Here is a 14,448-nt window from a genome sequence, read left to right as displayed (position 1 = left end):
TTATATATAATAATAGATGTAAAATATACTATAAATAGGTTCAAAAGTTCAATGATGCAAGCCTGCAAAACGAGGCAACCATCCAATTTTATGATTATCCAATGCTTAGTTTAGCTATTCTAAACTCATGAGCAAAAATAAAACGCTGTTTTTTTTAACGAGCACCAAGGCTATCCGAATGCATGACTGTGTCTATAAATTCTAAGTTGCATATTTCCTAGATTAAAGCTGACGATAACAACTCCTGAACAAAAGATGCCCTCAGCCTTCTCTCTTCAATATCCTGCTCATCACCTGAATCCTGGGGTGCATCTGTCCCAGAGCTGCAAACAAAACCACCAGCAACGTTTCAGCATTGGGTTTGAGTAGAGAATTTTGCATACACCTTATTTCTATCCTACTTTGAAGACAGTATACAGCCATTGCTACTAAGTTTATGCAGTATCAAATGCAGGACCTACATTGTAAAACTCCTCACAATCAATGCAACAAATATTTTTAATTAATAAATTTTGGGAATGTATTAGAGGAAAAATGATATTTAATATTTCAAATATTGTGACTCGTCACAAATATTAACTAACCAAATTCAATAAGATGAGTAAGATAGATTCGGTTCTTAGGAGAACATGCTTGTCAAACAAATGACAGGAGATATTAATGAGGGCGTCACATCACATTGACAGTAAGGTAATTCAGGCTAAAAGGGTATCATCATACAACTCCAAATACAAGATTCGGAACGAAAGCTTTCATATTCAGTAAGATAGGAAGAAATGCTAAAATTACTGAGTAAACCTCTTTATGTTGTCCTATAAATTGCCAATTTAATAATCACCATTATAGTAGGTTAATGCAAAGCTAGATTTGGAGCAAGAGCTTCAAAAAACAATCTGAATTGTATCTCAGCAAATGCATTACACTAAAAACAATTGTAAATCATTTCCAAATACTTGAAAACTAGAACTAAAACTTGAGGTACAAAAGATCATTATCTTTTCAGAAAAGTGAAATCAACGTCCTTTTGGTACAATTACTAATTAGGACTAGCTAAACTTGTTTCAGAGCAAAACAAGCTATCTACTGTCTGCAGTATTCAACTTCAAGTGAAACCAGAAAAAGTATCAGAAAGGACATTTAATATTAACAGTGAGATGGAACTAGCAGGCGAATGCCTAAGTCATTTTGGTAGCTTCATGAATATACTCTACAGAATCATTTATAGGAATTCGAGCAGATGAATCTGAATAAAAAAAAAAATCTCCCCTCCCCTCTCTCCTGTCATTTTCAAGTCTTTTTTTTATCTGAGCCATTTCTAAGTCTGACAACACTAAAAAATCCTGCACATTATCTTGTTTCACACACCTCCCTATTCTTTCAGTAACCTTCACATAGAAAGAATAAAGTAAAAATTCCAAAGCAGAATATAGTTTGTCTTGTTTCATATATGTAATGTCACATCATGAATAGAATGCAGATTATTGTTAACTAACTAATGAATAAACTCCGAGTGATATATCTTGTAAATCCACAGCACACAGATAATTTAGAAATGTACTATAAAATACAATACTTTGGAACTATATAATGTATCACCATCAGCTATACAATTACCCATATCATAAGAAGCATTATTATTACTACATTTTATGTATAGAACAATGAATGAGTTACAATAATATTAAATTTAGACATACTCCTGCACTTTTGAATTTAGTTGATACTAGTGAAATATATTTCTACATTTATAGCATTTCCTAGAACAGGAGATTAGCAATGACTACATAGGGAAAAACCGTTGATTTTGAACTACATTCTTTTAACGCTTTACACTTTGAACTATCAGTTTCTCATGTTTGCTCTTTTTCACTTTATACAAACGTACCACCAATACCAAAAAGTGAGATACAGATGGAAAGAAGGATCATACCCTTTTGCATTGGAAATGTACGTGGCATTCCTGGAGGAACCTTCACCAGGATGGATGCCACTGGAGTTTGGAACAGACACATTGCCGACAAACGGTGACAAAACTGGATCAGGCACTGGTTCATGTTTGCTTCCCCTGGCAGGAAGTTTCTTTTCAAGCACTACTACTGAATCACCTGACGAGATGCTAATGCTAGATTTGTCAGACTTCCAAGCTCTCTATAGAAAGTATAGATCATTATATTAACATATTGAATTGAGTAGGGCAAGAAATAATCTCTCTTAAAACCAAAAGTGAGCTAGGCTACATTTAAAAACAAAGTTTTCAAGATAAGCAACATACGTACCTTTTGTGCACTTGAATTCTGTGCAACCCAGATTGCTTCCTCCCCTAATGTTTCATCACACACAGGACATAGCTGATACAGGAACATTGAAGCATTCAGTCTGATTCCAAATTTCAATTATAACTTAATTACCTGAGTGAAATGGTCAGAAACATTATTTCATTCTTTCTTAGCAATTAATTAAAATGATTGCCAGATAATTTTGTCCGAATCTTTTTTCTGTTTTTTTTCCCTCTCAGATCAGAACAGTTCACCATATCAAGCAGATACATAAAATTTCTGTTGAGTGTCTACAACTGCACTTAAGCTAGGAACTAGAGTTTATAAACCATAATAAAGTCACTGGACAGTCTACCAAATTAATCAAGGAAAGTAGGAAAAGGAAACAAAGTATAACAAAAGTGTAAAACATGTTAGGTCGTTATCAATAACATCTGCCAAACATAAAATTTTAAAATTCAGAGCCATCATACCAGATTTTTTGGGTCATAGCAGTGCATCTCTTCCAAATGGGTATGGGCTGACGAAAAATCAATCTCAAAATCACAGGAAGGACATTGAAGAAGAGATCGAGCATCATCATCATCATCTGTATAATTGAGCAGTGAATAATTCTCAGTGTGGTTTAAATTGAATCAACATCAGTAAGCTATTTCTGGCACAAGAGTTCCATTTTGAATGCCATAAAAGGTACAGCTCAAAAGAAAAAGAGCAATAGAAAAAATTGGAAGTTAAGAAATAAAAGCTTTTATTCTCCTCCATTTTTTTTGTTTAAAATCATCTAAGTTTCTCTTAAATTGGGTAACTTTTTGTTTGAAAAAAGAAAAAAAAGGAGGGTTACATGATAATCCAATCCACCCCCCATCCCTACCTCCTTTTCCCTTCTCCATCTAAACACACTAGAAACTTCCAGGGCACATCCAAAACTCAGGCAAAAAAGGTGAAGCCATAGGATCACATATTACTTTTGATATACCCCAACTAAGAAAAAAATTTCACATAAACACAATTTAAAATTATTTTTTTTCAATTTCACCTCCATTAGACTCAGTATCGTCTTCCTCCCCAATAACATATCTTGGAGCTCCCCAAGTTCCATTCACTCTCTGCCTCAGTATATAGGACTGAATTCCTCGGTTGATGTTGTGCAATTCTAGCTTCAGCTTCTCCAGGTTCTTCCTTATGGCAAGAACTTGAGGCTGCTGTTCCTTTGGCGAATTGCACTCCTTCGTCATCACTCTCCAATTTCACTCAACTTTCTAACCTTTTTTCCCTATTGCTTTGAAGGCTTAAGAAGTCTTGTTATATATACAAAATGATATCACAGATTGAAGGAGCTTGTATGGTCAGAGAAGCCTATTATGGAAGCTTAGTAGAACCCTCCAGGGTAGTTTGTTTTATTATCCTAATTAAGTCCAACTTGCCATAAACAGAGAACCTTGAAATCATTACATTTACTGATTAAATTAAGAAGAAAAAAAATTGATCACCATTAAAGCCAGACTATATCTTGGCTGTCCCTTGCATCAACCGTGAATTGCACAGACCCTGATCAAAACGGTTACATGCAAATGATGTCCACTTGAAACAAATTCAATGGCGAATTCAAAACAATAAATATTTTCAAAACTTAACCGTTTCTGACATTAAGAGAAACACTCCATGCTTTCAAGTAGCGGCACTCATGACCAAATTTAAAAAAAAAAAAAAAAAACAGAACTCTGACATTAAACTTTGTCACTAAGCCAACCCAAGAAGTCAATCATATAGCAAAAGGGGATATGGGCTTTTATTCAGTTCACCAAAAAGTCCAATGCAATTGCAATGCAACCCAAATGCTTTCTTTCTCTTTTTTCCCGCACATGTACCCACCAGGGAAAAGGCAAGCCTATAGGAATTCGTTTTCACATCGAAAGGAAAGATCAACAGAAAAACCATAGCTCAAGGGAAATAAATAAAATGGGGGAAACAAAACACACACACAGAGAAATGCAAAAGTGAAAATGAGTACAGAGAGAGTACCAGAGTGAAGGCGAGAAGGTTGGAGAGAAGAGAAGTGATGATTGGTGGAATGAATGGTTGAAGCCCTCCTGAAGTCCAAGTCCATGATGTTGGGAAGAAAGAAACAGATGGGTGTGAGTGAGTGATCAACAAGGAATTCTCAACCCAAAGGGAAAGAAACATAAGACAGGACATGTTTTCCCGTCAATATCATCATCACTCATAACTTCATCTGCTCCGATTGGTGTGGTTGTGTTTTTTTGCTTACTCATTTCTTTTCCTTCTGACACTCTCAAGTCTCATTCTGACACACTAGAAGATTGACTATTTCATCACTCACACGTGCCACTTTCACCCCTTATTCTCCGCGAAAAAAATATATTACCAGATTAAACCACGTTTACATTAAGCTTTTCCGTGCAATGAATTACGATAATATAGAGAGCCCAATACAATAATCAAGCAATGCTAATGGTTAATTTTTTGTGTGGTTCAAACTCATGATTTTTTTTCTTTTTTCTTGAATTACTAAATCAATCATATAATCTTATAACTCTTAGCAGGCTTTGATAGAAGTTAGTTTTTTTTTTGAATCATAGGTCGAGAAATATATAAGTTATGTTTAACAAAATTAACGGAAAAACTAGTTAAAAATGAAAAAAAAATTAAAAAATTAACTTATTAAATTATAAATATTTAATAAAATTAGTGGTCAAAGTAATTGAAAAATATAAAATAATATAAAAATAATAAAATTGTAATTTATTCAAAAAAAGATAACTAAAAAATTTGATAAATATATTAATCATAATAATAAAATAAAATATAAAAAATTAAAAGTTAAAAGTTAGCGTTTAAAAAGTAATACTTCAAATAATGTTTTAAAAAACACTAAAAGTTACTTAAAAAAAATTATTTATCGAAAAATTAAAAGTTTTTTTAGCTTGTAAAAGAAATTAGAAACTAACTGAAAACATTTGTTAAACATATTATTAGTTTCACATGTTTTGATATGCATTGAAAAAATAACATTAATGAGGAAAGATATTTTTACGAAAAAAATTCATAGAAAAAATAAAAATTTTATTTGTATTTTTCTTTTACTATAGTAAGATATGATGTTATTTTTTATTAAATATATTTTGTTCATTTTCAAGAAACATCATTCATTAGATTCATGATTCCCATAAAAATATTTCCCTCCTCCTATTGGACGCCTCCTTAATTCCCTGACCATGATGTTAAGTATTTTTTTTTTATATTTTGATTAAGTTTATTTAATTAACCCCCTCTCCTCTAATTGTTTATCAACCATTCAACCCCGAGTACGTTTACTTAGATCATAATAGTATTGAATTTATAAATCTTCTTTTTAAAAAAGGAATTTATAAAGCTTAAAGCATATGTAAACTTAACTTTTGGTTTTAATTGGGATTAAGTTTAAAATTAAACAATTGGCGTTTGATTTTTTTTTATCTCAAGTAATTTGGTAGTAGCATTTATTATAATTTTTTACTCTCATGCAAAAATTACAGTATTTTTTTTTACCAAAAAAGACTTGTGTCATTTCATTCATAATAATAAAATTAATACAAGATAGTAAATACTTTAAAATTTGTTGACAACGTGAAATCTCACGTTCTTGCAAAAGCAACTTGATTAGCTTGTCTCATGATAAAATAAACCATGATGTTTTGCTAGATACTAAGTTCTGCAAATTGTCACAATAGAACCAAACTCAATGTAATTTAGACTGGAATGAGATAAAACATCAACTAATTATTTGCAATCTAATTCAATAATCACATTTTGTGATTTCATAAGATCAATCCATTTTAGAGTAAGAAGTGTAGTATCCTTTGCCTTATCAATTAGATCACTAACAAGTAACTGCTCCAAACTTTAAACAAAATTTGAAATTAAAAAATGGTTTTTATCTCTCAACCAATGATTATTTCAGACAATTATTTTATTAGCAACTCCCAACTGCCATCTCGAGCCTTCTTCATTGACGACAACTCGAAAAGCATGAGTGTTACGACAAATTAAACTTGGGATATGATCCAACTGGGCCCTCAAAAAGTTCCCTTGTGAAAAATATTTGGATTTCAAAAACTCTATTAACTATAACATCATGGTCGGTCAAAAGATTTTGACCTTGCTTTCCTAGCATAGCCAACTTAAAGTTGTAAAAATGGCATAATTTCATACCTCCAACCTTCTTATGCATGCAAAATTTGTCTCGACTAAACTAATTTATACCTCTTCCAATATTGCTATTTAAACTGTTCCCACCAAAAGGAATTCAGCATTCATAGGATGTCATATGAGCTATTTGGTGTAATACAGTTCAATACTCTATCCCTATTACCCTAAAGCCTCTGATGACATACCACATCTTGACAGATCCATATAAAAATGAATATTTTTTATGGACAATGTTAGAATGATTTTCTTCTTTAGCTTGGTGGCATATGAAGCTGAAACAAATTTTAGACATTGAAAGACAGATGAATCTCAAAAGATCACATAAGAAATTTGATTTCTATTGTGATTATTCACCGTTCTTATTTTATGGAACAAGGACAACTTTGGTTTAGAAACGAAGCTCAAATATGGGGAAATTTTGAAGCATATCCCTTAGAAGAAAGCTATTGGAACTAGTTAGCGAGTCATCTTTGTGAGATTAACAATTATTCATGCACATCCCTTAGAAGAAAGCTATCGGAACCTACTGATAGAATGATACTTCATAATGCTAAGGATAATCAAATTCACACAGAGATTTATGTTCCAGATCCTGAGTTTCAAAAAGTAAAAGATTTAGTTGATGACAATTCTGCTTTAGAACAAGACTTGGAAGACTACAATGCTCAATTGATGAAGGAATTGTTACACAAAAAGTGATATCCTTATCGTCACCTAGTGTATAAAAGTCTCACCCGGTCAAAAGTGCAACATTACAACTTGTCATCATCATTAGATCAGATTAGTGGATTGCTAAAGGAATCTTGTATAAAGGTGTGCAATAAAAAGAGTAACTTTCAGGATAAGGATGGTCGTAATTCTATCATTCTCATCGTGTGCCATGTGTCTGCTTTACATATCAACTTTATCTTAAGTCTACGCAGCATTATCTTGCTTTTAGATTCCATGTTATCTTCTTTTGTAATAATCTTATGTTTCTCGGGATAAGACTTTGTATGTTAGTGTCCGTCCTCCTCATGAGGATACTCATGGTTCTTGATAAGCCTGCTTGTTAGGATCCGCCTTTAAAAAAGATTCACCAATAGAGATCTACTCTTTCACTTTCATTGGAGTAGAAGAGGCATCGGTTCCTTCATTCAAATTTGCATTAATTTCTTGCAAATTAGCATAAACAGTTTTATGTTTTTTGTCACTCACAATTATGTCGGTTTCCATGCAATCAGCTTTTGAATGATTGGTGGGATTAATTGCCGGCTCTGTATTGGTGGAGAGGAGGATCCTTTAATTGCGGAAAGAGAATTTAATGGTTTTTAAAAACAGAAGTCATCAATTCCATCCGTTTTTGTACGTCCACAATGATTGAGCCATCATTAATTGGATTAATGATGGAATTAATTCCTGTTCTGAAACCGTCATTGTGTTCCTTGGTCGACGTCCGACATGGCTTCATGCTTGCTCCGTCTTCACGTAGCCAACTTGAACTACCACCTTGCATTGACATTCTTGTTACAGCACGAGGATCACCACAGTAAGCAGCTTTTCTACCATAGTAAGCATTGACATTCTTTCATGTGCCCGGTTGTACCACATAAGTAGCAACATAGGCCAAGCTTCTCATATTTAAAAAAGAGGAGTACTATTAATCCCTACCAAATTGCTATTGGCCCCTATCAGTCAAATATAGTTACCAAACTACCCTTTCCCACCCACCCAAAATACTTTATCCTTCCTTTCCCTTTTTTCATTTGTTTATTCTCCTCTCCCTTTTTCTTTTTCCTCTCTTCACATTTGAATCGTGATTTTTTTGTGTAATAATTTGTCTAACATAATATAATCATGATTTTGTATAACACAACAAAATTGATATTTTTTTGTTGAATTTGCTTTTTAGAAAAATAAATATTTTTTATTTTATTTTAGGTGGTTTGATGGGTCAACCTATTTAATCCACAATCCGTGATGAGTTAGATCGGATCATTTTTTTTTTCTTTTCTGAAATCAACTTTAAATGAATCGAGTTGAGTTGACCCATTTATGAGGTGAGTCGGATCCAATGGGTCATGGTCCATTGTCATCTCTAACAGTAATTAGTAAAATTGGGATATGACATATTTAACACTTGGAGATGATTTTTTTTAATGTAGATGCAGTTTTTTCCCAATTTGGATGGATGTGGGTAGATTTTCAGTTGGGCCAAATTTTTAGATAGTTTTTAATTGTTCGTCTTTTTCTGAACTAGAGTTGACGTTAACAAGATGGTAGGAAAAATGTTGGGCCAATAATAGACAATGCAAAAGATTGATATATGACTATACTATGCACCAAGGCATGGTGTAATCGAAGGGTGAAAATAAGAAGGTAAATAAATGTAAGCTTAAATATATTTCTAATCACTTAAATTTAAGATATTTTTTGTTTTAGTTGTCCAATTAAAATTTATAAAAAATCATTTTTAGTCCCTAGAGTGGAATTGAGTGACTAATTAGAGTAAGTTTTTAATTATGTGGAGGGACTAAAAATAACATTTTAAAAATTTGAGAGACTAAAATTTAAAGGACTGAAAACATTATTAAGCATAAAATGTATAAGTGGGTGAAGGATTTTGAGTTTGATTGTGGATGTTGGCATTTGTGACGTCACTTGTTTATATAAGATAATGAGGAAAGAAGCAGAATCTTCATTATAAAAATTAATGAACTTAGTAAAATATATATTTTGCATTTATGTTTTTGTAAATTTTTAAATGAAGGTAAGTATAATTGTAAGTTAGTTTTTAGTAGAGGAAAAAATAAATAATTAAGTAATGAATGTCTTTCTTGAGAGGTGGCATTAGGAGACATCCTTCTTTCACTTGTCAGTTAAAAAGATGACCATCACCTTTGATTATGCATCTAGTCTATTATATTTTCATATAACATGCACCCTAATCGCCCACCTCGATCGCGACCATCGGCAAACAGGTGAATAGAGTTTTCTTGATGATTGAGGTTAGCATTACGACAAAGCAAGAGGCAGATGTTATGATCGTTAGTAGGACTCAAGGTACGTTTAACCTGGCTGGAGGAGTTGTATCACAAATACATTGCTTCTAGGTAATTTGTATGGGTTGTCATGGCTTATATATCTTCATTAAAGCTAGTTATCACCTTTGTTTCACTCATCAAAGACAAGGATCTCTTCTGTGGAACTTGATTCACGTGTTAGGATAAAGATTTTTTCTGGAGATCAATCAAATATTACATATAACTCAATCCGTCCTTTCTAACAAAATTCCCATAAGATGAAAAATATATTTCTCATATCATTGTCTTCTTTAAACTTAGGCAAACTACTAATAAGTGGGTTTGTTATGAATTTTACATATACCATCTAACATTTCTCCGGCCAATTATAGCTAAAGAACAATTCTTTATCGGCATCAACTTGTATCAATTGCATAAATAATCAATAATTAGCAAAACCTAAAGCAACACATTTAAAGCTAAAATAATAGATTAGACAGTTCATTTGATTATGGCATGTATATGTTCCGATACACAGAAAAAATCTAAGCTGAAAACTTTTAATCAAAGTGGCAACAGATCATATGTAATTTAGTATAGATCGACCAAGCACAGTGAAGGAAATGCAAAACTCTATTCTATTTTCATTAATGCCCAGGACATGTCATAATACGAAAATAAGAATTTTAACAAGTGCCTTGCATGTCTGCATCAATTATAGAATCAAAATACTATTTGAAAAAAAAGCAATTATATATCAATGAAGAATTTATGTAAAATGAAATGAGTAAGTTTTACATAAAAAATCATTTTTATGTAATTTTTTTCTTTTACCAATTAACATTCGATACATACATTAGTATATAAATAAAGCATGAAAATGGTGCCCCAAATATAGGAACAGATTTCCCATTTATTTTGAACGCCGTGCCCAAATTGACACTTTATAGTTTCTAGTTATGATTAAGGTAATAGAAAAGCATAAAAAAACAAAAACCAAAGACACAAATGATTACGCTGTTAAAAATGAGCTTTATCATGGTTTGAGTATAGGGTATGCATCTCGTATGTGGAGCCTGCCCAGGATTCAGTAGGCACATTCGGCACACATAACCATAGTCGACCAAAACACTTCATGATTAAAGAAAAGCAAAAGGAAAGTGAATGTTCCTTTAACTCATTATATACTATTTGATTGTCCACCGATCAACACTAAAAGCTAGTTTTAGTTGAAATTTATTCAAATCAAGTGTATGGTAGGTTGATTAGAACGCAAGAGTCAACACAGGTCGATCATGATGTCTATTGGGATTCATACCTAGCTAGAAGGCTAGAAAAAAAGGCAAATTAATGAATCAGCTAGGAATCTGGCATTGTCCCTAACTTCTATGTCAAATCTCAAAGTACTGCTTTCACAATTCACACATTACTGCAACTTATTGTGGTATCTTTGCTCAAGCTTAGCTCGTACATAGTACCCTTAACTTAATTTGTTTCGTTGAGTTTAGATTTTCTTTTTTTCTCACAAGATGGAGTGAAAACTGTAAACATATTTCTGCTGTATCTTACCCTAGACACAACGAAAGAGGAAGTTCTGACTGACTCACTTCCCATGCATAATAGGTAAGGTTAGCTCTCTTAGTTGAAGCCATATTCTCCTAATAATCTGAAGTCTGTAAACACTATATCTCAAATGTAAATTGAAGTTTTCATTTAATTTCTTAATTGCACTGCATACCCTGAAGATTTTATTAATTTGTATTCACAAAATGTGCGATCTACATAGCTTGTAAAGGAGCTATACTCATTTTTATTATCAGTCATGGATATAAAACAACTAGCCATATATAGCCATACAAGAAAAGTATAATTAATCATAACCACGTCACTTCATTTGGTGGTATGAGCAAACGGTGTCAAGTATTAATTAATGGCTGTAGTCATAAAACTCATCAAAATATTTATCACATTATGGAATAATTGAAACGCACAAAAAGATCAATAGCAAGAAAAAGAAGAAGCTACAACAAATATAGAAATGTTATTAAACAAAAATCAGTAGCAAGCGACGCTTTTACACTATTCTCATACCTTAACCTTAATCAAGGTATGGTAACACTTCAACTCAACACAAACCATTATTCAGAACTAGTAATCTAGCTATTCACTCATCTGCAAGTTAAGCTATAGCCTAACAGTAAAGGTACACAAAAAATCTGAATGAACTTCACAACATGCATGTCACCAAGCTATAGCGCACTAGCTGCATATAGTTGTATGCATGGTTGCACATTCTTCAAAACACCATGAAAAAAAAAGTGGGAAGAAAAAAGGAAACCAATATACTAAGAAGTAAAAACCATTCGGACCAGGAGTGCATAATTCCCCATGGATGGAGTTTAGGCCTTCCATTTCATGGTTGCTGTTAGCTAAAAGAGATCTCTAGATTAAGGAAACCTCTGCTGCAGACTCTTCCCATGTTGAACAAGGCATGCAGTGCCACTTTATGCTATCTTGCTCAAGAGAAAGATGAGTGCGTGAATTGTCACGGAGGTGAAGGTGAAGAAGACATGGAAGATGTTGAGAGAGTATATAGAAGACATCATTGAACTTTAGCAAAACAAAATGGTTAACAAAAAGGAGGAAGAGAGAGACGACAAGGGAAAGACCCATGTGGTAGAAACAAATAGAACATGGAGACATTTTGATTTGTGTGAACATATAAATAAGGAGAAAAATATGATTTTAATTTCTCTATTTTTCTCAAATTTTAATTTAGTTTTGTATTTTCAAATTGATTAATTTGTTTTTTATACTTTAAAAAATAAGTAAATTTAGTTCCGGTGAAATGTCACTTAAAGGATCAAATAAAGATTAAATTCACCTATTTTTTTAAAGTATAAGGTTCAACTTGAAATTATGAAGCCTAAAACCAAATTTGATCAAAGTAGAAGGAACAAAAATATATTTTGTCCTGTACGTAAATAAATAAGAAGACACTACAGATCATGTTAGTATATATATGTAGTTTCAGAAAAGCAACTCTATGAGGCAGGTGTACTGAAACATTGTGATGCACGCATAGTGTTGTAGAGAGAGCCTATGTTATATATTCCCGCATGCAAACGTTTTTCTCTTTAATGTACAGTGCGGGCACGTTTCCACAAGAGGGAGAAAAAGGGAAAGCAGAGAAAGGGGTTATAGACAGTGAAGGGTGTTGAAGATTGAAGCATTCTTTTTGTTGGCAAAGTTAACAAGTTGTGTCAAAGCCTGCACCCCTCCCCGAACGGGTCTTTGTCTATGGTGGTTCAAGTTTTGGCTTTTCTTTCCTTTTTCTTTTGGTCGGTAGTGTCTAGAAAAGTATTATAAATTTTTAATTTTTTTCAAACCCTTTGCTTATAAGTGCTTCCTGCAGCATGTGGGGCTTGTCTGAAAACTTTTTAAAGAGATTTTTGCACATAGTGATCTTCACCAACCTGCTGTGTGTATATGGAATTGGTGAATAGTGAATACTTTGTGGGGGAGAATGATGTCTCTGCACATGTCAGTGATAGCATTCTTGTGGAGTTGTAAAAAAACATAAACGATTGAGAAAAAGGAAGTACTGCACATGGATGAAGTCAATAATTAATAACGAGAACATTTTTTTAAGTACAATCTTGCAGTTAGATAAATTGTATTTTAAGAATATTGAAGAATGATTTGCGCCAACCATATGTGCTTTAGTGAAGTCTTTACAACGTAAGTGGCCCAATTTATTTATACAGGTATCCGCGGGCAAATTAATTTAACTTGATGCATCAAACTAAAGAATGTTCTTTTTGAATTAAGAATGAAAACGAAAATAGTGTGAAGGAGAAGTGAAAGCATGCATATAAACTCGATCAATAACATATGGATCTCTTCATGTGCCATAATGAATACTTCGCATCTGATCCGATCATTAGAATTTATCTACTCAGACTCGGGATCCATATGATGACATATTTATTATTCAAGATTCAAAAGGAAGGGTGTGCTACTTCCTTGTGGCCGGTATGAACTTTATCTGATTCTTTACGAGGCTAGGTATTGGTAGCTATATATTAGCAAGTGAAAAATTGCACTGTACTATATGTATCCAATATGGTAAGTTGAGCTACTAAGGATCGATCTATAAACTTCTCTTGTAAAGATTAGATTTTAAATCCCCTTGCCAATTATTTCTCTTTGTAGGGGATATGTAAAACTTTCATTACCAAATTGTCAAATACTTATTGAGGTGGTTGTCTTTGAATTGAAAAAAAGTTTTAAAAAACAGTTTGGATCTATTCATACTCATTGATCTATTCAGTGGTCAATATCAAGGATCTATATTCTTCTCTAGTAATCAAAGCTTAGATTTTAAATCCCCTTACTCTCTCTTATATAGTTAGAAAAAAGAAGGTTTGCATTGTATTTAATATTTAGCTTACATTAATTAATTTTTGTAAAACTAGGGTTACTATCTAGCTTGCCACGTCCGTGTCCTTTTCACGGGAAATGGCTATCATATCAAAACTTAGCGTGAAAGGCAATTTTCATTCCGGAAGACTACAAATTAACATTAACCCAATAGTAGCCATGGCGTCCCCAACCATACAAGGTGTGCTTCCACTTGCTATTTTGGGTAGCACACGAGAAGCCAAGTCAGCCTAACGTTCATACACTATTTGGTTTGACGGTTTGTTCAACACGAATCCTATACAGGTAGTCCTTGGTTCATAAGCAGGGGATCAGGAACACAAGTAGACCAGAGAAGTTTGAGTACTCAATCATTTATTGGATATTTGTATTAAAAAAAAATCTATTTATACGATATTTTTTTGGTATAATTTTTCTTACAACTAAGAAAGAAATAAAAAGAGAAGATAGATGAATGAGATGAAATAAGTGTTTCAGTAGGGAAGAGATAAAAGAAAAAAATGAATTATAGGAAAGTA

At 32.8% G+C, this 14,448-nt stretch overlaps 1 protein-coding gene and 1 long non-coding RNA gene across 4 annotated transcripts; one reads left to right on the top strand and one right to left on the bottom strand.

Moving 5' to 3' along the window:
* LOC114409876 (protein DEHYDRATION-INDUCED 19 homolog 5-like) lies at window positions 1-4,610 on the bottom strand. 3 transcript variants are annotated; one of them, XM_028373524.1, is made up of 5 exons: window positions 4,299-4,610; window positions 2,750-2,880; window positions 2,277-2,348; window positions 1,931-2,148; window positions 1-323 (listed from the first exon to the last, which is right to left on the bottom strand). In XM_028373524.1, exons 1-5 carry the CDS (start codon window positions 4,381-4,383, stop codon window positions 218-220), a joined length of 612 nt encoding a protein of 203 aa, XP_028229325.1. In that variant the 5' UTR covers window positions 4,384-4,610; the 3' UTR covers window positions 1-217. The 3 variants fall into 3 exon arrangements, with proteins under 3 accessions (XP_028229325.1, XP_028229326.1, XP_028229324.1); XM_028373525.1 differs by having other exon boundaries at window positions 2,750-2,865; window positions 4,299-4,608; XM_028373523.1 differs by lacking the exon at window positions 4,299-4,610 and adding an exon at window positions 3,313-4,272 and having other exon boundaries at window positions 2,750-2,865.
* A 2,939-nt stretch (window positions 4,611-7,549) lies between these two features.
* LOC114409875 lies at window positions 7,550-9,645 on the top strand. Its single transcript, XR_003666232.1, has 2 exons — window positions 7,550-8,013; window positions 9,446-9,645. It is a non-coding gene; the product is annotated as an uncharacterized LOC114409875 (long non-coding RNA).
* The last annotated feature ends 4,803 nt before the right edge of the window (window positions 9,646-14,448 follow it).

This window comes from Glycine soja, chromosome 4 (assembly GCF_004193775.1).
Source record: "Glycine soja cultivar W05 chromosome 4, ASM419377v2, whole genome shotgun sequence".
Taxonomy (NCBI): domain Eukaryota; kingdom Viridiplantae; phylum Streptophyta; class Magnoliopsida; order Fabales; family Fabaceae; genus Glycine; species Glycine soja.
This window is presented reverse-complemented; position numbering and strand designations above follow the sequence as displayed.